We start from the raw sequence: 21,971 nt of genomic DNA on the forward strand, positions 1-21,971 counted from the left end.
TTTTGTCCAAATTGGGGGAATAAAACTTCTTGTAAATGTTTATTATAGCCCAGTTTACGAATAAATTCGAAGGGCAACGTTTCATTCAGCTAAACTGCGCTAATAATCTTTAAGTTTCATTAACTTCTTATTTTGCACTTAAACACCCATTGGTCAGGGTCAGAAGGTTAGTCGGTCTCGGTCAATGACATATTTACTCGATTTTAATATTCTGTTTAATACTGCCATCCAACTTAGACTCTCAGCCGTGGAACTACAATCTTCTACGATTGTACAATACATTCGCCACAATATTGGCTTACTCTTCATTACTCTTTTACTGGATGGATGAATAACGATAAAGCTGAAAAAGATAAAAAAAAATGAACTAAATCAACGCTACCAGTAGTATGTTTCTTTGCGTACCCGGTTTTCATTTTTTAATATAAACATTTCGTTTTCAAAGCTGCTCTAAAACATAATAATGCCTCAATGTTTCTATATTATGCAAAACTTGTTAAGATATCTCTCCATTGCAGATTTGTTTGTTTTTTCATTGATTCGAGCCAAGGATTTCCAGCATTTCTTCAATTCGAGGACATCCTTACCTCCAAGGGTACTAAATGTTGCTTATTCCAAGAAAAATGTTGGGGAACAATGCTGCTTAGTATTCGCAGCATGTTGCTGGTCCACAAAAACTATGTTGCCAACGGTAAAATACGTAAGTGTTGATGGAATTCAACGCACGTTAGTGTGGATGGAATAAACCCTCATTGCTGCGATGAAAATTCACATGTTGCGAGAGAGAAATATCCCTTCCAAAGAGAGAGAGATTTCCTACGGAGAAGAGAGAACGTCCTCGAGGGATATTTGAAAAACATACGTATGGGAGTTTGGATACCCTATATTAATGAATATACCTTAAAAATTGAATTTATTAGGACGATGAAACTCACTAAATATTCCATTACATACCGTACATATTATATTTTTTTTTTTATTTAATCGCTACCAATCAAAAACTTTGCGACGCATTGCCAATGCTCCGTTTTACGTATCTAATGCAAATATCCACAAAGATCTGAATTTTCCAACAATTAAAGAAGAAAAAAAGAAAACATCGACAGACTCCACAACCACGAAAATAATTTAGCCTTAAGTCTATTAGACAATAGATTAACAGTAAGAAGACTGAAAAGATACCACATTCTCGATATCCCTGATAGATAAATCCAACAAACTGAAAAGATGTTATATAAAATAGCAGGGCTCATTGGAAAACTGATATTTCTGTTAATTGAATATTAATTATACAATTTACTTATTGTTTAAACAAACAGATTGTGAATATAAAGAGAGAGAAACAAAAAAAAACTAATTTTATCGCTACAGCAAAATAAGTTGTTATGTTATGTTGAATATTAGAAAAATAATGTTACTGAAAATTTTGAACTCAAAAAAACAGTTACTCAAATATTGAGATACTTCAGCGTTACCAATCAAAAACTTTGCGACACATTGTCAATGCTCCGTTTTACGTATCTAATGCAAATATCCACAAAGATCTTAATATTCCAACCATTAAAGCAGAAATAAAGAAAAATAGTAAGAAATACATCGACAGACTTCACAACCATGAAAATAATTTAGCCTTAAGTCTATTAGATAGCTTAACAGTAAGAAGACTGAAAAGATACCACATTCTCGATCTCCCCGATAGATAAATCCAACAAACTGAAGAGATGTTATATATAATAGCAGGGCTCATTGGAAAACTGATATTTCTGTTAATTTAATACTAATTATACAATTTACTTATTGTTTAAACAAACAGATTGTAAATATAAAGAGAGAGAGAGAGAGAAAAAAAACAGTTGTTTGCCGAACGAACACTAGAAAAAAATTTACCGTCGACTCAATTTCGACGTCAAAATATACCGAAAAGTATAAAATATACAATAAACGGTGACCCTGCGAACCACCAAAAATCAATACGGATGAGTGAACGAACCTGGCCCATTTAAGCCCCTTTATTTAAAAAGGCGAACAACTCTAATTAACTTTACTCTACTCTGAAAAAAATACTGATTTTAAATTTTTCTTATAGACCATCTTACTTATACAATGTCTGTAATATCACCTGAGCTTCTCTAAAATGGGTATATTCTCTATATCCATTTTCTCTGTTGTATATCATGTTCCTCGCTATGATATTCGACTATTTAATATTGCTAGCGCGCTAGGACTCTCAGCAATTAACGAATAATTTCATGTTTTTAAACCTGTCAAATCGACAGGAGCGCTCATTTTACCGATTACTCAAATATTTAAACAATCATAATCTATCATTAATTCATATTATACTAATCATGTTTATTGCTATTAATATTTCCAACACATACTTTACACTATAATAAAAGATGCTATCGAATCTCAAGAAAACTTGGATATCATCCAAATCCTGAGCAACAGGTTTAACAGATTCGAAAAGCTCTTTTGGAAAGTTAACAGAGCTGTCGAAAAAGAGGACAAGTTACATATGTACATACATAAGTATATCGATGGTACGTTTTAAATAATCGAAGACGTGCATTTTTTAAATCGCCATCTTAACTAAGTATTCATCAATAAACAATATAATATGAAATAGATTTGTTCATTTATGCTACCAGCCGATATTCCGGGATGTAGCATAATATGCGCAACAAATTGACCAACAGGAAACAGGAAATCAGATTGCAGTTTATACTAATATATATAAATATAAAGAATATAAAATTCGTAGCAAGAAAGTAAAAACTGTGATTGAACGTCGCTCACACTGTCTGCTATACAACTGTTAGTTACAACGTGTATCGATATTTTCTTCAAGCTGGTGAGAAATTCCGATTTCATGTCTTGGCTTGCCGTTTTTGTATCTGTCATGGGGTTTTTCCTGCCGTGCATACCATGGCAGCTCATGATTATATGCACTTCCCGAGCCCGTTTAATTTTGTATTTATAACGCGCCCAGTGTCGTTTCCACACACCTCAAAAAAGTACTGAACCAAAAAACCAAAACCAGCAAGTGAAAGGAATTTGTGCAGCTATATGCATGTATTGTGAAAGTGAATTTATTTTAGTAATTTCCAAAATTGTGTGTGAAACACCACTTCAATGAGACTAAATGGTCAGCTCATAATGTTGTAATTAGAACTCATGATGGAAAACTACGGCTACAAGACATCAACGCTGCAGCAAAACATACTATTCATTGTCCTGTGAAAAATCGATTTTAGTTATCCTGTGCTGTCATATCTCGAGCTTTCGCTTTCGCTTTCAGTTTCACATTGTAGTGCAAACAATCCTCAGCAGGCACCAGGACACTTTTGAAGAGGTTCATGTAGCGTTGAGGAGCGTTGGAATAGCTACCATCTTGCGTATGAATAAAGATGATTGTTACGTCTGCTTCTGGCGTGGATAACACTCCGACGTTGGGTACGTTGCTAATTCCCTTTTCACTACACTACGTCTTATTCAGGCGGTTGTGATAGCAATGAAGCCTGGCCATGCCATTCTACGATTCTACCCGATTATAGTGTTTCTGAATGGTGTGTTTCACATGCATATCTATTTTCAGGTACGGTTGAGGTTACCACTCTCCTGGGTGTTTTTTTTGGTGTTCTTGTCCTCCTGCTGCTCCTGTTCTTGTACATAAGCCGCAAGTGCTGCTTTCACCATCGCCATGGCATCAGCTGCTGCGACGAGCGTCACCTGGCAGCAAAATGTGTGCAGAAGATTAGTGAGTATTCGATTTTGGATTTTGGACATTGGCTTGAAAATATCCGTTCGTTGCAGCACGCAAGCGGCGCTACGAGAACACAAGCTCAGACTCGGAGGAGGACATCCTGCGCCGCCTGCGATGGCATCAGCAAAACCAGCACAGCGACAAGCCCATGGGCTATGGGATGAGCATCAGCCAAGCCAACCCCCTGACAGCGCACAGCTTCAATTATCATCAATCCGACGCTGACCTGCAGAGGGTGACCGTTACGCGTGACCCTTTGGCAATTGCCGAAAGGGGCAAGGTCGGCATTCCATCGTCGCACAGCGAGTGCAGCTCGAATGACTCTATAGAGGCATCTGTTGACAGTCATACCGGCATCTTGACGGGCGAGACGGCCAAGGGTAAACTGTATTTTTTAAGCATCAGAGTATACTTCTGACATGACAACTGACAAGCAACGTAATTTATCTAGACTCAGCTCATCCAGTCAACGCCTTTAGGAATCCATACACGGAAAACCGTGTCAAGACACACTCCCAGAGGTACCATCACAGGGTTGAGGTTTTGTCGCCGAAACTGGAGAAGGATAATGCTGTGGTGGTGATGCCTCTGGTGAATAGTTTGGTAAACAACAACAACGCTACCACCTTCAACAATAACAGCCACAACATCAACCACAACAACAGCAACAGCAACAACAACAACGATGACGTAAGAGTGTCTTCACTCACAGTTGCGTGAATAATTTTGGCATTCGGCATTCGAATACTCTCATTCTTGCAGGAACCTTTGTTCGACACCAGCGATCTGCGTTCTGTCAAGTCAGATGACATGGTCGACCCGAAGGCACCAGCCTCGCGAGGACCGATCGAGCTGGAGATGTCGCTGCTGTATGACGCCCCGATGAGGAAAATGACGGTACACGTGATGCAGGCGCGAAGCTTGCCGCCGCTGGGCAACGGCCAGCAGACGCACACGCAGGTGCGCATGCTGATGCTGCCCAATAAAAAGCAGAAGCACAAAACAAAAATCCGCAGTGGGGAGAATCCGCAGTACATGGAGAGCTTCCTGCTGCACCGTGTCAATCCGGAGGACGTTAACAACATGGGCCTGAGAGTACGCCTCTATGGCTGCGAACGACTGAGAAAGGAGCGCTTGATTGGGGAGGCGTATGTAAGCTTTGCAACGGTCGACCTGGAGCTCGAGACCAACCTTTGGCTACCGCTGGAGCCGCGCAACACCTCATCGGTGCTGGGATCGACGAGCGATCTACTGAGCCTGGCGCGGTCAGAGAGCGCGGGCTCCACCTCATCCATGCAACATGGCGGCGTCTCGGAGCTGCTGATGGGCCTCAGCTACAACGGTGTGACTGGCCGGCTGAGTGTGGAGATCATCAAGGGCAGCCAGTTCCGCAGCCTGTCGCTAAATAAGGCGCCCGACACGTACGTGAAGATGGTCATGGTTAGCAGCATAGGTCAGGAGATTTCGCGGGCCAAGACCTCCATTCGCAGGGGCCAGCCCAATCCGCTTTTCAAGGAGACATTCGCGTTCCAGGTGGCCCTGTTCCAGCTCAACGATGTCACGCTGATGATCTCGGTGTATGCCAAACGGCACATGAAGAAGAACGAAATGGTCGGATGGTTTAGCCTGGGTCTAAACTCATCCGGACCAGAGGAGGTAGCCCATTGGGCAGATGTGTGCGAAATGCCGAAGGGCGAGATGCTGGCCCGCTGGCACGTGCTGGTCGATTCCTGATTCGAGCAGTTGGGCCAGTCCTCGGGACGCAGCAGCAAGGCGCTCAAGAAACTGGGCTTCGCTGCGTTCAAGGACAGGTCCAAGGATAAACATGCAAAGGAGTCGAGTCGGGATGAGGATAGCGATCAATTCCCTGCAGACAATGCGGTTGCAGTCGACATTGAGCCGGGCCTGGAGCTCGATTTTGTCTAGAACCAAATTCCCGACCTGCTCCACGGTCAGCATACATTTTGTGTCTTGTTTTTACGGGGTGCGGTAATCGATCGAATCGAATCGAACCGGAGCGAAGATTGATTGCCTGGTGCCTGTGGCAGCGTGTTTAACTTAATCATGGGTGAAACCAATTGAGAAATCAATTTTTGATATCTGAACAGAAATGTTTGGATCTAACCCTACATAGGGCAAAACAAATATTTGTAATTTGGAAACAATTTGGAACACATTTTTTGATCAAATGTGAAATATGAAGAAAACAAAAACAAAAATGAAACCTAGAATATTGAATTTTTGTACGCAATGGTACGTAAGGTACATGAAAGAACTTAAATTATTACTCAAATTTGAACTTTATAATTGTTTGTGATAATGAATACTATATGAATAGCATAGCCCAAGGGCCCAAGGTATGCATACGACACACAAGAGCACAACTCTTAGATGTTGGAATGGAGAATTTTTGTAATTACACCTTTCTGCATATTAACTTAAAAAATATTGATTTCCGCAGGGAAACCGAACCCCAATGTCTTATACGACTAGCACTTTTGTATTACCAAACAACAAAAAAGTAAAGTATTAAAGAAGAAAACACTCGTTAATAGGAGGAATAATATTCAATACATGCGAGACATTCATACCATTCCATACCATACCCAAAAAGATGAATGCATAAGTATACAAACAAACCTACTTCTTGAAATTTTTCTCGAGAACCAAGGTCATGTTCCAGTTTTGATATGATGATTAAAATATAGATAAAGATGAGGGTATATATCGGTACCTTAGAATTCAAACGCACAAAGATCTATTGTACAACCGAAGGAAAGTTGGCAGACGAACAGAGTTGATAATGATAGATATACTAAATCCATATAGATACATATTAATGCTAAATGCAGGCTGGAGGCCATGGCTACATGTTATTAACGTTCCATATGCATATATGTATGTATTGTTGTATATCAAATACCGTTGATCAGATCACACCTGGATTCGAAGTTCGTTACGGCAAGGTTGCATTTGCATTGTCGTTGCAACTCCCCGGAATAGGAATGGGGACGGGACGGGAAGTAAGTTTAACTTATACACAGAGGAAAAGGAAAGCTTTAATAAATATCGGATAATTATTATTTTTTAATTGTACATTCAATCAAGAATCAAGTTTAATCAAAGAAAACAAAGAAGACAACTATTTAACTATTGCAATGCTCATGCAAGCAAACTTAATATTCATTTTGATGTACAATCTTATTGTATACATAGTATTTGTATTTAAAAAATCTCTATGTTTTGAATGTCAAATATTTTATAGTCACGATTCACGTGAATGTGTGTGTTGTCGTTGCAAGTTGCAACAATTGCGATATTTGTATGTATGTATGTTGTGTGTCTAACTAAATCCTCTACTTCATTTTGGAAAGCGCGTGGGGCTAATCGCAAGCGCTCTAGTCAGTTCTACACAAAATCCAAGACACAACACAGCGCAACATACAACACACAAGAAAAAAAGGGGAAGAAAGTCGCCCTAAGCTGCTGCTGACTTAATGTCAAGTATTTCAGACTCTGAGTAGAATCTCCCTCCACAAATTGAAAGCGAATGAAGTGATTGATTTTTTCTGCAACAGATAACATATTTCTACTCTTCAATTTAAACAATTAAATTGTCATTGTTGATTCCCAAATATTAATTTTAATATTACATAATTGCCACTTAAAATAAAATGATATTATGTAAAACAAAAACCTTATTGTCTTACCGATCCGTAGCCTATCTGTGTGTACATATGTGTGTATGTACATACATGCTATATACGTACATCTATTTTCTGCGCTTTCGTCTCGTCTTCTTGTAGCTTCCTGGATAACTGTCCTCATCGTCACTGTCTGTGGCAGGCTCTTGACTTTCCTTGCTGCTTGTGCTTGCCGCCGTCTGGCCCCCCTGCTGTGCATCCCACTCCTTACGCAGCTCACTAAGCATTCCCGGCGTCAGCAGACCTTGGGCGAGCAGTCTGTCTGTGAGACGTCCACGCGATGCGCTGGGCAAGCGTGGCTCTTTAACATGCGTCACCCGACGCATGCCGTAGTTTGGCGTCTCTCCTTCCTGGCTGGCCTCGGTGTTTTTGAGAAGTCGAGTTATCTGGAATACTCCCTGCTGTATAATCTCATCCAGCTCCTTTTGGGCTTCCCGTACGTTCCCTGCCTCCGGAAAAAGATCCATGAACCGATAACTGCAAGATCGATTATAGTTTTTGATTATTGTTTTGGCAACAGTGTGAAAGTAAAGTGTGCAACTTGCCTCAACCATAGATACAGATCCATGACGTCGAAAACGGACTCCAGGTGCACCAGGTCCAATATTGTCTTGGGCAACTTGAACGGCCAGCCGCAGCTATGTTTGATGAACTCAAATGTGATCGGTTCGTTCCGGCTGTATTGCCGTGCTATTTTCAGGAACATGGAGCATACGAAGGGCATCTTGCGGTTGATGGGTGCACAGCAGAAGACATAACGGGCGCGAAGGGGCAGCGGAACATGTTGAATCATCTCAGCGAGGAACTTGAAGTCTTCAATGTTGCACATAAAGTATAGGGAATCATCGACCGTGCACAGGTTCACAAATATGTCCATTAAGTTGCTCAGCGACGAGTTGGGGAGGTGGTAAGCATAGAGCTCAATCTGATCGGCAGTAGGATGCAGGCCTGCTTGCTTCAAAGGCTCGGGTGTCTGTGCTAGAATGCGCTGCAGCGTCTGCAAATCCTCGGACTTGAAAGCTGTCACATATCCATGCTCCCATTGCGTGCGAAAGCGGCCGGCTCGTCCCGCTATCTGGAGAGCCGACGACACCGATATAGTGTCGATCTCGCGCTCTCCCCGCTCGTTCATTGTAGGCTTTACCAACGAGTAGAAAATGATTCGTCGAATGCTCCTGCAAATTTAATTTAATTTAAAAAATGTCGAAGGATTCCCAGCAATAGCGAACATACAGATTCAAGCCCATGCCAATGGCATCCGTGGCAACCATTACCTTGCAGCTATTGGCGGGATCATTAAATTTGGCAGCTTGGGCTAGTTTGGTGCCTGGTGGCAGACCGCCATAGATTACAGCAACCTCCTTTCCTCTAGGATGAATTTGGTAGATGAGTAGCATAAATAAACAGGACAGGACAGGACGAATACTCACCGTGCCTCGATTTCACGTGAAACCGTGTAAATATCATGCTTGCTAAAGCAAACGATACAGTCGCCGGGCATTACGTTATCCAATGAGCCTAAGGCAGAGGCTTCGACTGTCAGCTCCGTGAGGCGATCATAGCGGCGCACTTCTACTGTTTCGCCGGTGGTTTCGCATATCTTCTGGAGCAGCTCCAGGGCACCAGCCTCGCCGCAGACATGCACCTCGTCCGCAATCAGACCGAGGAAGGCTCGCGTCCAGGCCCATCCGCGCTGTGGGTCGCGGATCTGCTGTATTTCATCAATCACAGCCACCTCATCTATCGTTGATTTGACAAGGCTGGGGTAAACTGACTAAATGCCAAAAATTGTGAAGTTTTACGCTTACATGGTGTGTTAACCGAGGTCATTTCAACGGTGCACGCAACATGGTTGGCCGGCGAATTCTCGCTGATGCCGAACTTGCGCTCCTCACCAGTGACCAGATCGCACGAAGTGCCGCGCTCGTTCGCCTTGTTGTATACCTCCGTGGCAAGCAGTTTCAGAGGACCGCAGTAGACGCCAGTCTTGGCACTTAGATACCTTTCCATAGCGTGGTACGTCTTTCCCGAATTGGTTGGTCCCGAATGAAACACGATCTTCCGGGTCAAGGCACGGGCGTTAGTATACCAATTAGCGGGCTGGCGCAGGTCAGAGATCTTTTTCAAATCGTCCATGCAGTCCAGGTGCGGAAACACGGTTTTCGCGTGACGAAGGAAATAAGGAAAGATGTCGTCTATGTGACCTGCTCCCTGCATAATGTCGCTGAAGATTATGTGTAGATCCACCGGAAGATTTTCGGCCTCAATGCAGTAGCGTCGAAATGAGCCGAAGGCCTGCTGCTGCAAATACGCTTGGAAACAGAATCAAACTTGGTAAGTCGGAATGGCAGCAAGAGCATCATTAAATCAGAATCACATACAGTCGAGTCCATTCTCACTGCAAAGGGACTTGGTCTCTCGCCGTTGGGTAAATTTGTTCAGGATCTTGAGCAGCTCCGACTTCTCCAGTTTGCCCACCAACTCGAAGCCCACGTCCTCGCAGTCGACGTTGGCCTGCACCTGCACCGGCTTGAACAATGTCGACACATGTGTCTCGTGCTTTTTCCGGGAGCACTGAGGCGCCACCCGGTGTAAGCAGCGCGCGGCAGCAACAGCTCTATAAGTAGCTCGTAGGCTGGGCGGGTGGCGAGCGACGCAGATGAGGCTAATGCAACGCCTTGAGTTTTGCATCGCTCCTGCAATCAAATGGAGGGGTGGTTGTTTCAATTGAACAATTAACTAAAATGCATTAGTCGAAACCCACGTTGATGGCTCTGATATAACGGAGCGCGGGAACAGCTGACTGGACAGCTGTTTCTAACAGTGCGACCGCGGGCTATCGACAAAATATACAGCGTGACCCCCAAAAATATACCAAAATATTCTGTCTCATTTAATAATAGATTCATTCTATTTCTGGTGTTCGTTCGCCAAACAACTCTTTTTTGAGTTCAAAATTTTCAGTAACATTTTTCTTATATTCAACATAAACCGAAGTACCCGGCCAATGCGGACTCATCGTCTGCGACCAACCAATTTCACTGTGGCGATTAAATAACAAAAAAAAAAAAATAAATTAATAATATATCCTGTAAATATATTGATGAAAAACATTCCTCGATTTCGATATTCGGTTCAACAAAAGATAGTTAGGGCTATTATATTATTATTATTATTGTTATTGGCAATTAAAAGAATTTATTTTTTTGAACTGTATGAAAAAAAGGTTTACACAAAGAAGGTACACACAATTCAATTTTGTAAGATCCACCACATTCCGAACACACCACGACATACTCAAGTATACCGCGTCAAATGTTGTCGTTAACGAAAATACTAATTTACTAGACAAATCAGCCACTAGTGTAGGCAGAGTATTTGAAATATCACTCACCTTCAATGAAGTAATTAGAAAATAAAGGATACAAGTTCAGACGGACTGGAGTATAAGGAAATATCAAAACCCATTGGAGTTTATTTGATTAATTTTTTAACGACATTCGTGTCATACCATTGCATTGGGCTCTCGACTGGATTACAAAAAAAAACATTAAGGTCATAAATATACTTTTGATTAATCGTTCTATTAGCACGTTGTTTAAAAAAAGCTCATAAGCAAAAAATACACACATTTGTGAAGTTTGCAAACCTTCTCGACAATGCGGATCTCTAAATCTTCTCCTGCCAACGACACAAAAATATCCGAAAAATATTAAAATTATCAAAGCAACCTTCTGTTGATCCCACTTACTGGGGCAGTCTTCCGTTAACTTTGCACTTACACATCAATCCAAGAAATTACATCTCATTACCTTATATAGTTTGTTAAACTCATTGTAGCATATCTACCCTACCATTATCATAAATCAAATGGTATAAAAATCCGTTAATACACTGTGACATTAAAAGACCGCTTAGAATTACATAAGCATTCCAGCGCACAAGCAATATTATCCATCGCTTATGTACAAGCCAATCGCGGCGCGTGGGAATGCTGAGCATGCACTTTGCAGCTCAAGTGGTCAAACCATAGACAACATATGCATGCCTTCTGCATACATATGTATATAACAACATACTTATACATACATATAAACACACAGATCTAAGCACTGCATGTTTCGGGTTAGCTGAACCCAACATGAACATATAAGATTCATTCTCAATAAAGTAACACAACGGAGCAGACGCTCCAAACTACAACGGTCCTACATTGATGATATTACTTGGCGACCGTGACAAACGTCCGTCTAGTTGAACAAAGTGCAAAGTGCATAATGGCATGCCAATGCCAATTAAAAAAAAATAAACATTGAAAACAAAGCAACAACAGCAGCAGCAACAACGAGAAAAGAAAAGAAACATATTACATGGCTCCAAGATACGTCATCTACCGTGAATTAAATTAAACAACAAAAGCTGCAATAAAATGATGGCAGAGGAGCACAAGTTCGCGACAGCTGTTCCTATTGAGCAAAGGCACCTTGCAGGCAAATCCAGTCGATGGATCACGCCCACTCACAATAACTGAGTGCCGGGATCGAAAAAAACGAGAAGGGACGTGTGAGACGTTTCTTACGCGTCACAACTTTTATATCCGGCACTCAGTACTACATCTGCACCTTAGCGGTGTTTAGTCAAATTTAAAATTTTTTCTTCATCTCTCATCTACATCTAAAAAACTTCTCACACCAATACGCTCCTTCAGCTCGCCCCCCCCTTCCCTAGACCCACACACTGCAGACTCGCGGCAGAGGCAGAGGAAGAGCCCGCATACTGCAGAAGCTGAGTGTGAATGAGAGAATGTGAGAAAAACAAATATAAACGGGGTGGGTTTAGCCACTCCAAATATATTTCTTCATTCTGGCTATACAATGATACAATCGGATCCCAATTTTGTGATCTGATAGATATGGTCATTCCCTACAGAATGGCGGTTTTTAGGTTTATTTTATCTTCAAAATTTAAGATTTGGGAGGTTTTCGAGCTTTGCGGAAGGTGGGATGGTCCCATTTTTTAAATACACTTGTAACAGTGTCAGCATACAGAAGTCTGAATGCAAAATTTGGTGGCTCTAGCTCTTATGGTCTCTGAGATCCAGGCGCTCAACAAGACGGACGGACAGACAGATATGGCTCAATCGACTCGGCTATTGATGCTGATCAAGAATATATATACTTAATGGGGTCGTTTCCTTCTGTGTTAAATACATTCACTTTGTGCACAAATACAATATACCCTATTTACTCTTCGAGTACCGGGTATAAAAAAAGCGATACCAAAGCACAAAAGGAGTGGACGGAGAGTGAAACTCTTGCAGCAACGGCGACTGGCCAAGGAAATGATTCAGTTAGCCAAATATGAATCAGACCGACAACGCTACACGTAGTAAAATTTTCCAATTTATGAGATATTTAAAACAGCAATAAAATTGGTACTTTTTCCCTGCACATTCTGTGCAATAATGACCGCTAGGTTTCACAGCAGATTTTTCGAAAGTGGCGCCATCTATGAAAATTTCTTATACGCAACTTTGATGGTCACTCTTTTTCTAATACAGAGCGTTAAAACCCGAGTATTGGTTTTAACTTTTAAAAAATTAGCTTTTGGCCACTGTTTCCGCAACTCCTCGCAACCAGTTCGGAATCAAAATCTCGAAATAAAAAGCCAAGTGCTGCTGGTTCGACCGAGTCGGAATTCAAATCAATTTAATCTCTTCTTCTTTTCAATTTCGATAATTACCAATTAAATGCATGCTCTTCCTCTTTCTCTATCGTATTCACATATTACATGTATGTTCTATAGCAACAAACTTCTGTCAGTATGTAATTGCTCCCGGCCATAAGCCCTTTGCGCTAATTTGGCGTAAACAGCCATCAAAACTTGGGACAATAGTGCATCTGCACCTCAGCGGTGTTTTGTCAAATTTTAAATTTTTTATTCATCTGTCATCTACATCTACAACACTTCTCACACCAACACGCTCGCCGCCCTTCCCTAGACCCACATACTGCAGACTCGCGGCAGAGGCAGAGGCAGCGATCGCACACAAAAAAAACCAATATAAGCTGCGTGACGGGGTGGGTTAAAAGTCGGAAGAGGCAGCGGCAGAGGCAGGGGCCGAGTGAAGCAGAAGCAGAGTGTGAATGAGAGAATGTAAAAAGCAAAAGAACAAGAAAAGCTGCGGGACAGGGTGGGTTTAGCCACTGGAAACTAATTTCTCCATTGTGGCTATAATAATGATCCGATCGGATCCCAATTTGGTGATCTGATAGATATGGCCATTTCCTACGGAAAACAAGAAAAGCTGCGGGACAGGGTGGGTTTAGGCACTGGAAACTAATTTCTCCATTGTCGCTATAATAATGATCCGATCGGATCCCAATTTGGTGATCTGATAGATATGGCCATTTCCTATGGAATGGATTTTTTAGTTTTCTTTTATCTTCAAAACTGTAGAGGTTTTCGCCCTTTTGCGGGGGCGGAAGGGGGCGTGGCTCATTTTTGAAATACACTGGTTTCAGGGTGAGCATACAGCAGTCCGGATCCAAAATTTGGTGGCTTTAGCTCTTATAGTCTCTGAGAACTAGCCGACAAACAAGACGGACAGACGGACAGACAGACATGGCTCTATCGACTCGGCTATTGATGCTGATCAAGAATATATATTCTTTACGTTTCCTTCTGTGCGTTACATACAACCGTTATTCCCCACAAATACAATATACCCTATTTACTCTTCGAGTACCGGGTATAAAAATAAGGTGCAGGTACACTGAGTGAGTACCGGATATGAAAGATGTTAAGCCAAAGAAGCGTCTCACACGTCCCTTCTCGTTGTAAATACACTTGTAACAGTGTAAGCTTTATAGTCACTGTGATCCAGGCGCTCAACAAGACGGACGGACAGACAGACAGAGACATGTAGAATATACATACATTTGTATGTACTTTAAGGGTTCGGAATGACTCCTGTGTGTTACATATGTACATCCACTTTGTGCACAAATAATAAGAGGACACAGGATTACACTTTTTTTTTATTTTATTAATATTTTTGCAATTAAAAGCTTAATATTTTCCATATGGTAAGCTTAAACACAAAGTGTTTGCGTAAATAGTATAGATGCATTTATCAGCTTTAGATAATGGATTAGTTTATTACAACCAGATGTAAGATACTTAAGTTATGTGAAAAATAAGTACCAGACTTTAAGAATTCTTTAAATACACTTACTGCCATAGAAAAAAACCAGAATTCTTAAAACAATATTTAAGGACTCAGTCTATCAGAAAAAGCCGGTTTGGTGCGAAGTTGAAAAAATAGTTAAATTTTGTTGGGTAGTGTTATGGACTAGGAATAAATATAAATTATTATCAGTACAGGAGAGGACGTAAAGAAACGATTTACAAATTTGCCAAACTAATTTGATGGTAAATTTCGGAGGATATTATATGGTAAAAGTAATTAGCATAAAGCATAAAGCCCGGAAATTTGCATAAAGGTATTCAGAGGTTATAAATGTTTAAGAGCAGCCTGGAAAGCAGCATTTTTTTTCTCTCTTTATATTTACAATATGTTTGTTTAAAAAATAAGTAAATTGTATAATTAATATTAAATTAACAGAAATAGCAGTTTTCCAATGAGCCCTGATATTATATATAACATCTTTTCAGTTTGTTGAATTTATCTATCGGGGAGATCGAGAATGTGGTATCTTTTCAGTCTTCTTACTGTTAGGCTATTGTCTAATAGACTTAAGGCTAAATTATTTTCGTGGTTGTGGAGTCTGTCGATGTATTTCTTACTAGTTTTCTTTATTTCTTCTTTAATGGTTGGAATATTAAGATCTTTGTGGATATTTGCATTAGATACGTAAAACGGAATGTGTCGCAAAGTTTTTGATTGGTAACGCTGAAGTATCTCAATATTTGAGTTGCTAGCAGTCCCCCAGAGCTGTATAGCGTAGGTCCAAACAGGCTTCAGTATGGATTTGTAGAGGCGAATTTTGTTTTCCAAAGCGGTTTCTGATTTTCGACTTATCAACCAGGACTTTTTTAGTGTTTTAAGTCTAAGTTGTTGCAATATAAATTAATGGTTTTTCAAATACGTAACATTCAAATTCCACTCACAGAACGTTTTTTGCTATTTTTTGTTTTTCCCTTGTTAGTTTTAACCTTATTTTGCAAACTATTCAATACGTGGAAGTCATGAAAGCTAGATAATCTTATACAGAACTGATTCATGAATCGTATTAAATTATATTTTTAGTTTTTGGTAATCCTAACTAGTATTAAAGTTGAATATCAAAATCGAGGAAAATGCTATACGACATACAGTATATTTTGAAAATTAAAAGGTAAATTCGTGTATATTTTTTTTAGGGTTAGGCGGTATATTTAATTGAAAAATCCGCAGCCACACTGTTCGTTATTCGCTGTAAATACAAAAACAAAAAAATCAAAAACAAAAAAGTCAACAAAAATGACTCACTCGAAATATTAATCAAAATAAAAGTTAAAGCGTTAAAACAGTTCGTGCTGCTCTCTGTCCCGAACCGAACAGTGCAATGGGTTTATTCGGCAAAACTCCAAGCAAAGACCCCAAAGAACAGGTAATAACACCTTCAACACGAAGAAAAATATCTAGAGAAATGATGTCATGTTCGAGTTGTTTTGCTTGAATTGTTGTTTTATTTGCATTTCTTTTATTCTCGGCTATGTGAATTGCACACAGGTGCAAGAGTGGACGCACAAGATACGAAAAGAGGGAAACCAGCTGGATCGGCAAATACGCAGCATACAGAGAGAGGAGGATAAAGTGAAGCGCTCGTTAAAACAGGCCGCCCAGAAAAATGACCGTGACACCTGCGTCATTCTGGCCAAAGAAATAGTGAACGCTCGCAAGGCCGTCAATCGCATATACACTTCAAAGGCTCACCTCAACTCCATACAGATGCAGATGAAAAATCAATTATGTGAGTGGCCGTGAAGGATCCGTGTCTGTCTGGAGACTTTAATTGATGTGCTCATTGCTCTTCTAGCCACACTACGTGTTGCTGGCTCACTGCAAAAGTCAACGGAAGTCATGCAGGCTATGCAGAATCTGGTGCGCTATCCGGAGCTGGCGGGTATTATGCGCGACATGTCGAAGGAGATGATGAAAGCCGGCATTATCGAGGAGATGCTGGATGAGACAATGGACTCACTGGAGGAGTCTGAGGAGCTGGAAGAAGAAGCGGCAAAGGAGGTGGACAAGGTTCTGTGGGAGATAACGGATGGCAAGCTCGGGGAAGCTCCCCTGCCACCAGAGGCTACTCCAGCGGACAGAACACCGGCATCGCCCTTCAAAGTCGGGGTCGAGGAGGACGATGACGAAGGCGAAGAATTGCAGGAGATGCAGAGCCGGCTGGCATCGCTGCGTTCCTAGACTAATTGCAACAGGCAGAGGGTGTCTTATTAATTATTGTCGGGTGGTAGGGCGGCAGACTCTATTCCAGCACTTTGAAAAAATGTCTCCGTCTCAAAATGTCAGATGATAGCACCCGAAACAGTGAATTATAAAAACCAAAATACTAGCAAGTAATGGACAGTTTCTCTTTTTCTATCTCTTACCATAAGTGTGTGCACTGCATTGCACTTCTGTTCAAATGTTTTTGAACTCCACGCTTCCACACTTTAAACCGTTACATTTACAAAAGTTACACTTTATTTATTGTATAATTTTTTTTTATTAAAAATCGATATTTTCTGTAGAAATGTCCACCCAAAATTCAGCACCTTCTACCCGGCTCATTCAACATGATTTCCAAATTGAAACGCCATTAAGTTCCATTTCTAGTCTATGGCCGGACGTTATTCTCAATAAAGTCCAGATATGCCGCCACTCTGGTGTATACACCCGGCCATCCTTTCAGACCACACGGTGTTGGGCCGTAGGAGACTACGCCAGAGATGTAGTAATTGGAATATCCCTCGTTGTAGTCTTCCAACAAAAGGGGCCCTCCAGAATCTCCGCGGCATGAATCGACTCCCTCAACGCCGCCAGCGCAAATCTGATTAGAGGTCACGGTCCGCCGCTGGCTGGCATACCGATTGTTGCAGTCACCCAGTGGAACTGTATCCACTTCCGCCTTTAACTTTTTGTTGGATGTAAAGTTTGTCTCGGTACGACCCCAACCAGCGACTACCATTTTGCGTCCTAGAAAGCTCGAATCTCGCTGTGATGCTAAGCTGGGCAAGCACACCGGCGAAATGTTTTCTGTAAATGCGACTGGGTCTCTCAGCCGCAGCAGTGCAATGTCGTGCAGCTGGTCCCGTGCGTTGCCTGGGTACTGCGGATGAGGGACTCGTTCAACCACGGGGTTGTCCACGTAGAGTGCATTGCAGTCGCTGCGGCCGTTCTTTTCGGTTGTGCAGTCTGGATTGGTGCTCGTATCCCACTCTCCCAAACGCACTCCCGTCAGTTGCCAGTCGCTTGGGATGGCGGAAACACAGTGTGCAGCTGTGATTACATAGCGATTGTTGATCAGCGACCCACCACAGTGGTGGCCTTTGACGTTTCCGGCTGGTATTGGAAATACATGCGTCTCAGTCAAGTCTGAATCAAAATTGTTTGTACTCACGTTTCGTGTACTCAATAAGCACCATCCAAGGAAACTCCCTTTTGCCCGTCTCCTTTCCTCCAACCACGCGATCACCGAAATTCTCTCCGCAATTGGGCGGCTGGGGCAGTAGGCTCGAAGTGGTGGCTCGCTGTGTTGTGGTGGGCTGCTGCGGCCGCGGTTGACCCTGATTTCCCCACACCGGCTTCTGATTGACTCTGCGGTTGTTCGCACAGCAAATCTGAAATCATTTGTTTACGTGTATGGTATGGTATTTTGGCGACATCCAGAATATTGTGTGTATTTACGAGGACTTGACCATTGAGATAGCCACACTGACTGTTCTGTAGGAATAGGCGATTCTCGGTCGAGATGGATCCCCTTCGCACCAGCTCGTATATATATTCGCATTCCTTGAGGTTAATGCACGTACCACTGCTCTCATCGGGAGTTGTGCAATACCCGAAGACTTCTAGGGGGTAAAGATAAAACCCACACAAGTTAATGCATCAACAGCAAGATGTAAGGGGAATGCCCCCAGTAGAATTGGCAGGGTCAAGTTCAACGCTGATAGTCAAATGATTTTTGTGACTTTCCAACCTGTAGACTGGAGCTGGACTCGACTCCCACTTGCCTTGTGCGTAAGCTCGCTGCCTTTCTCCAATAAATAGCACCAAAAGCCCAAAAATAATCTTCAGTTCCATGGCGTTAAATGCCGATTTAGAAATCGTTTCTGTCTTATTTTATAATATATATTATGTATAGTGAAGAACGCGCTTGACCGTGCGCCTGCCTTTGCCTGTTGAAATAACACTGAAAGCGGCTCTGAAATGCTAAACGCCATTGTCCCCACATGCTGTTGTCGCTGTTCGTTGTCGTGGCTTGTCGGAGCCTAAGGTTGAGCTTATCAGGCAGTGATGCGAGAAGCCGCTGTTCTCTCCCCATGGCCTGGTCAATGTGGCAAACCAGTAATGACAGAATCCCAGAGCGCGGTTCTCAGCTCAGCTGAGATGAGTTCCATGCGACATAGGGCTGGGTCTGGCTGTGAGTCTGGTTCTAGCAATACTCGTACAAATACGAGTATGTACATATACATACATACACTGTCAGCGCGCTCTCAACTTCGACTCCGAGGCGTGTTAAACGACGCTAATGGACCATCTTGCCGTTTCTTGCGCTCTCGTTGCCTCATCATCGCAATTTCCACTTGAATGGACCGATGATTTTATATCTCTGCCATACTCGAAGCTGACAGGTCTTGGCCCGTTTTAATAGCCATCGCCATGCCATCCACTTTAAAAGTGCCTGGCGCTTCTGCAGCCGACAAGTCGATTGAGAGAGTGCGTTCTGTTCAGTTTTTTTTTTACATACAAATGTACATATGTACATACTGGAATACGTACATATATCCCAAACCGCACAAACACATGGCACACAAACGCCATATTATGTATACTCTGTAAATGCATATGTATGTACATATGTATTTCGTTTGCATATCTAATTTTCATTTTATTCGATGTACATAAATATATGCACAATATGATTATGGTTGAAATATTTGTGCATAGCTAGGCATGTGTAGTGCCAAGTTAGTTAATTTGTGATTTACGCACTTGTGTGGGAACAATCGAATTGGATGGGGGATCCACATGCCGAGGAGCTGGGAGCCCTCAAATACGTCCAGTACCCATTACTAGTCATTAGAGTGCAGTGTGAGTGCATAACTATCTTGTTATGATTTTGTGTTCACATACATTCATATGTATGTACATATGTAAATATTTATGTGCAATGTATGGGTTTCTTTTTATCAAAACAGCATTTTAAAATTAAACCATTTTTTGTTTTCAAGGATTGCAAAAGAGGTCGCCACTAACTTTTGTACATACGTATGTATGTATGTATGTATATTGGGTTGTCTTGAATAAACCGCATTTAGTGGTTTTTAAAAGTTGACATCGAACTCGAGTAAACTCATTGCTTTATGCCAATTATGCTTTGGTTATAGTTATACCTTCGATGTAAAATTATATACAATTTTATAGAAAATATAGGAATTAAATGCTGGATTCTGTCGGTCAGTTGAATATGGAACGATACCACAAATCATCCACAGTTGCTTCATAGTTGGGGTCAGGTTTGACCGATATTGATAAGGGAAAAGACTTTGCCCTTAAAGTGTTGAAGTGCATGAACTGCACGCTATATCGCACATATTAAATGTACAGTGGGGAGCAGCGATGACTACATGTTCACCGACCTTGGGCTTGCCGTTTCGGGACAACATTTTGCATCTTTTCCACTCAGATCACCACCGATTGGCTAATGCCAAGTTTTTCAGCAGTATTAGATGTCGTATAGCCATTTTCCGTGAGCTACACTGAATTTACAATTTCTGGATATTTTTACTTCAGTCTCAGGTACAACATAGGCACTATTTAATAAATTCATGAAATCTGCTTCGATTATTATGATAAATGTCTTAATTTGATGTTAGTATTACTAGAATATAAAAACAAAATATATTTAACATCAATTCTGTGAGTAATTGTTGATGTTGTGTAATTGTTGATTAGCAAATTTAGAAATATAAAATAACGAAAAGTGCAAAGCTGAGTACATGCGAGTTTTTTTAGTTTTTATGTTTCGCTATTTAATAGCTTCACATTTGTATTTATCTGGGATTGCCTATTTGTTAAGGACTAAGTGATAGATATTTAAAAAAAAATTAGTTGAGTTTGCATTATGCGTTTAGAAGTTATGTGCGACGAAATTCAGTTACTGTGAACATGTACTCATCATTGCTTCCCACTGTATATTCCCAATTCCAAAGTGATACTCGTATGTGATTTGTAAATATTTATAAATCTCACTCCATATATGTATGTAAGTAGGTAGGTATATCAGTACATACGTGATACAGTTATTCGATCTAGCTAGTTTCGACTCATGGGCTCATGTAAAAAAGAGTGTTTGGAGGTTGTTCATATGTATATCAAAAACATTGTAATAATTTTGTTTTTTAAATTAAATTAACTTATTGATTTCTCTTCCTGTTGGATTTTGCTTTAGTGAAGGTACTGCAAAGGGCTTGAAGCAGCTTCCATCCCTGATTTGACAAGTTTAATCCATCCAATTTAAGTCTTTGAACAAGTGTCGAATGGCTAGGATGGTAAAACAAATCTGAAAAGCTTTAACCAAGTGCAAGTAAGTACTTTTCGTCTATTTAAGTAACAAAAATCGTCGCACTTACTCCACAAGTACAAGAAAATCATGAAGTATGGAAGGAAGCTGCTTAGAAATAACCCAGTCGAGAAGTAGATCTTACATTTCTGGATACATATGGGAGAAAATCAGTCTGGCAGGACGATCGCTACACAAATGAAAACTCACATTTCTTATACCAAGCAATGTTAATATCCCTGATCCGGAGTGCAGAACTCCCAGCAAAATGCCAATGGGAAAAAGTCCCTTGTAGACGTCAAGTGGAAGTATCTCGAAGAAACGACCGTTTATTTTAAATTTTTGTTCGTATAAAAGTGGGTCAGGTAAATCTGCTGCAGAGTTGAAAAATCCAATTATTCCTTTAACTTCGTAGTAATAGTCTAAGTCGAAAAGAAATTTATGTAAATAATTTTAGAGAATTAATATGTAGAATGACATTGAGTTTACATATATGTATATGTATGTATGTATATGCATATGTACATGTATATTGAGTAGGTTAATGTATTAATACAATACTTACAAAAGGAATCTAGCTCGATCGCTTGAAAATAGGTTATTACCAAGCCTAAAACTATATTACAGTACCCGAAAATCGCCAAGAGATACACATTATATCTCACACACATTATTTATCGAGTTGTTCATTATTTATGCATGTACGAGAAG

The 21,971-nt window shown here is 41.0% G+C and overlaps 4 protein-coding genes and 1 long non-coding RNA gene across 6 annotated transcripts; 2 read left to right on the forward strand and 3 right to left on the reverse strand.

Moving 5' to 3' along the window:
* The first annotated feature begins 2,892 nt into the window (after positions 1-2,892).
* Positions 2,893-6,464, forward strand: LOC117590071 (synaptotagmin-14). Of its 2 annotated transcripts, none has more exons than XM_034282402.1 (5): positions 2,893-3,456; positions 3,599-3,760; positions 3,817-4,146; positions 4,218-4,456; positions 4,529-6,464. In XM_034282402.1, exons 1-5 carry the CDS (start codon positions 3,411-3,413, stop codon positions 5,498-5,500), a joined length of 1,749 nt encoding a protein of 582 aa, XP_034138293.1. In that variant the 5' UTR covers positions 2,893-3,410; the 3' UTR covers positions 5,501-6,464. The 2 variants fall into 2 exon arrangements, with proteins under 2 accessions (XP_034138293.1, XP_034138294.1); XM_034282403.1 differs by having other exon boundaries at positions 2,894-3,456; positions 4,224-4,456.
* Positions 6,465-7,425: 961 nt separating this feature from the next.
* Positions 7,426-10,343, reverse strand: LOC117590070 (ATP-dependent RNA helicase SUV3 homolog, mitochondrial). Its single transcript, XM_034282400.1, has 7 exons — positions 10,235-10,343; positions 9,852-10,166; positions 9,279-9,782; positions 8,901-9,210; positions 8,704-8,838; positions 8,016-8,645; positions 7,426-7,947 (listed from the first exon to the last, which is right to left on the reverse strand). The coding sequence occupies exons 2-7, from the start codon at positions 10,159-10,161 to the stop codon at positions 7,539-7,541; spliced, it is 2,298 nt and encodes a 765-aa protein (XP_034138291.1). The 5' UTR covers positions 10,162-10,166; positions 10,235-10,343; the 3' UTR covers positions 7,426-7,538.
* Positions 10,344-15,930: 5,587 nt separating this feature from the next.
* LOC117590097 (charged multivesicular body protein 3) lies at positions 15,931-17,056 on the forward strand. The gene is made up of 3 exons (XM_034282441.1): positions 15,931-16,085; positions 16,208-16,448; positions 16,515-17,056. The coding sequence occupies exons 1-3, from the start codon at positions 16,041-16,043 to the stop codon at positions 16,898-16,900; spliced, it is 672 nt and encodes a 223-aa protein (XP_034138332.1). The 5' UTR covers positions 15,931-16,040; the 3' UTR covers positions 16,901-17,056.
* Positions 17,057-17,193: 137 nt separating this feature from the next.
* Positions 17,194-18,883, reverse strand: LOC117590096 (melanization protease 1). Its single transcript, XM_034282440.1, has 4 exons — positions 18,709-18,883; positions 18,383-18,546; positions 18,096-18,315; positions 17,194-18,037 (listed from the first exon to the last, which is right to left on the reverse strand). Exons 1-4 carry the CDS (start codon positions 18,776-18,778, stop codon positions 17,313-17,315), a joined length of 1,179 nt encoding a protein of 392 aa, XP_034138331.1. The 5' UTR covers positions 18,779-18,883; the 3' UTR covers positions 17,194-17,312.
* Positions 18,884-20,968: 2,085 nt separating this feature from the next.
* On the reverse strand, positions 20,969-21,971 carry LOC117590195. The gene is made up of 4 exons (XR_004574267.1): positions 21,826-21,971; positions 21,471-21,682; positions 21,331-21,409; positions 20,969-21,268 (listed from the first exon to the last, which is right to left on the reverse strand). It is a non-coding gene; the product is annotated as an uncharacterized LOC117590195 (long non-coding RNA).

Source organism: Drosophila guanche, unplaced genomic scaffold (assembly GCF_900245975.1).
Source record: "Drosophila guanche unplaced genomic scaffold, DGUA_6, whole genome shotgun sequence".
Classification (NCBI taxonomy): domain Eukaryota; kingdom Metazoa; phylum Arthropoda; class Insecta; order Diptera; family Drosophilidae; genus Drosophila; species Drosophila guanche.

Bases quoted from the DNA above. Each gene is read 5' to 3' on its own strand.
- LOC117590071 (XM_034282402.1), top strand. From the start codon at position 3,411: ATGATTGTTACGTCTGCTTCTGGCGTGGATAACACTCCGACGTTGG. The intron at 3,761-3,816 runs GTGAGTATTCGA...CGTTCGTTGCAG, and splicing joins AAAATGTGTGCAGAAGATTA to CACGCAAGCGGCGCTACGAG. The intron at 4,147-4,217 runs GTAAACTGTATT...TAATTTATCTAG, and splicing joins GACGGGCGAGACGGCCAAGG to ACTCAGCTCATCCAGTCAAC.
- LOC117590070 (XM_034282400.1), bottom strand. From the start codon at position 10,161: ATGCAAAACTCAAGGCGTTGCATTAGCCTCATCTGCGTCGCTCGCCAC. The intron at 9,783-9,851 runs GTATGTGATTCT...TCTGTTTCCAAG, and splicing joins CAGTGAGAATGGACTCGACT to CGTATTTGCAGCAGCAGGCC. The intron at 8,646-8,703 runs GTATGTTCGCTA...TTAAATTTGCAG, and splicing joins ATTGGCATGGGCTTGAATCT to GAGCATTCGACGAATCATTT.
- LOC117590097 (XM_034282441.1), top strand. From the start codon at position 16,041: ATGGGTTTATTCGGCAAAACTCCAAGCAAAGACCCCAAAGAACAG. The intron at 16,086-16,207 runs GTAATAACACCT...AATTGCACACAG, and splicing joins GCAAAGACCCCAAAGAACAG to GTGCAAGAGTGGACGCACAA. The intron at 16,449-16,514 runs GTGAGTGGCCGT...TTGCTCTTCTAG, and splicing joins GCAGATGAAAAATCAATTAT to CCACACTACGTGTTGCTGGC.
- LOC117590096 (XM_034282440.1), bottom strand. From the start codon at position 18,778: ATGGAACTGAAGATTATTTTTGGGCTTTTGGTGCTATTTATTGGAGAA. The intron at 18,547-18,708 runs GCAAGTGGGAGT...TTTACCCCCTAG, and splicing joins GCAGCGAGCTTACGCACAAG to AAGTCTTCGGGTATTGCACA. The intron at 18,038-18,095 runs GTGAGTACAAAC...TTCCAATACCAG, and splicing joins GCTTATTGAGTACACGAAAC to CCGGAAACGTCAAAGGCCAC.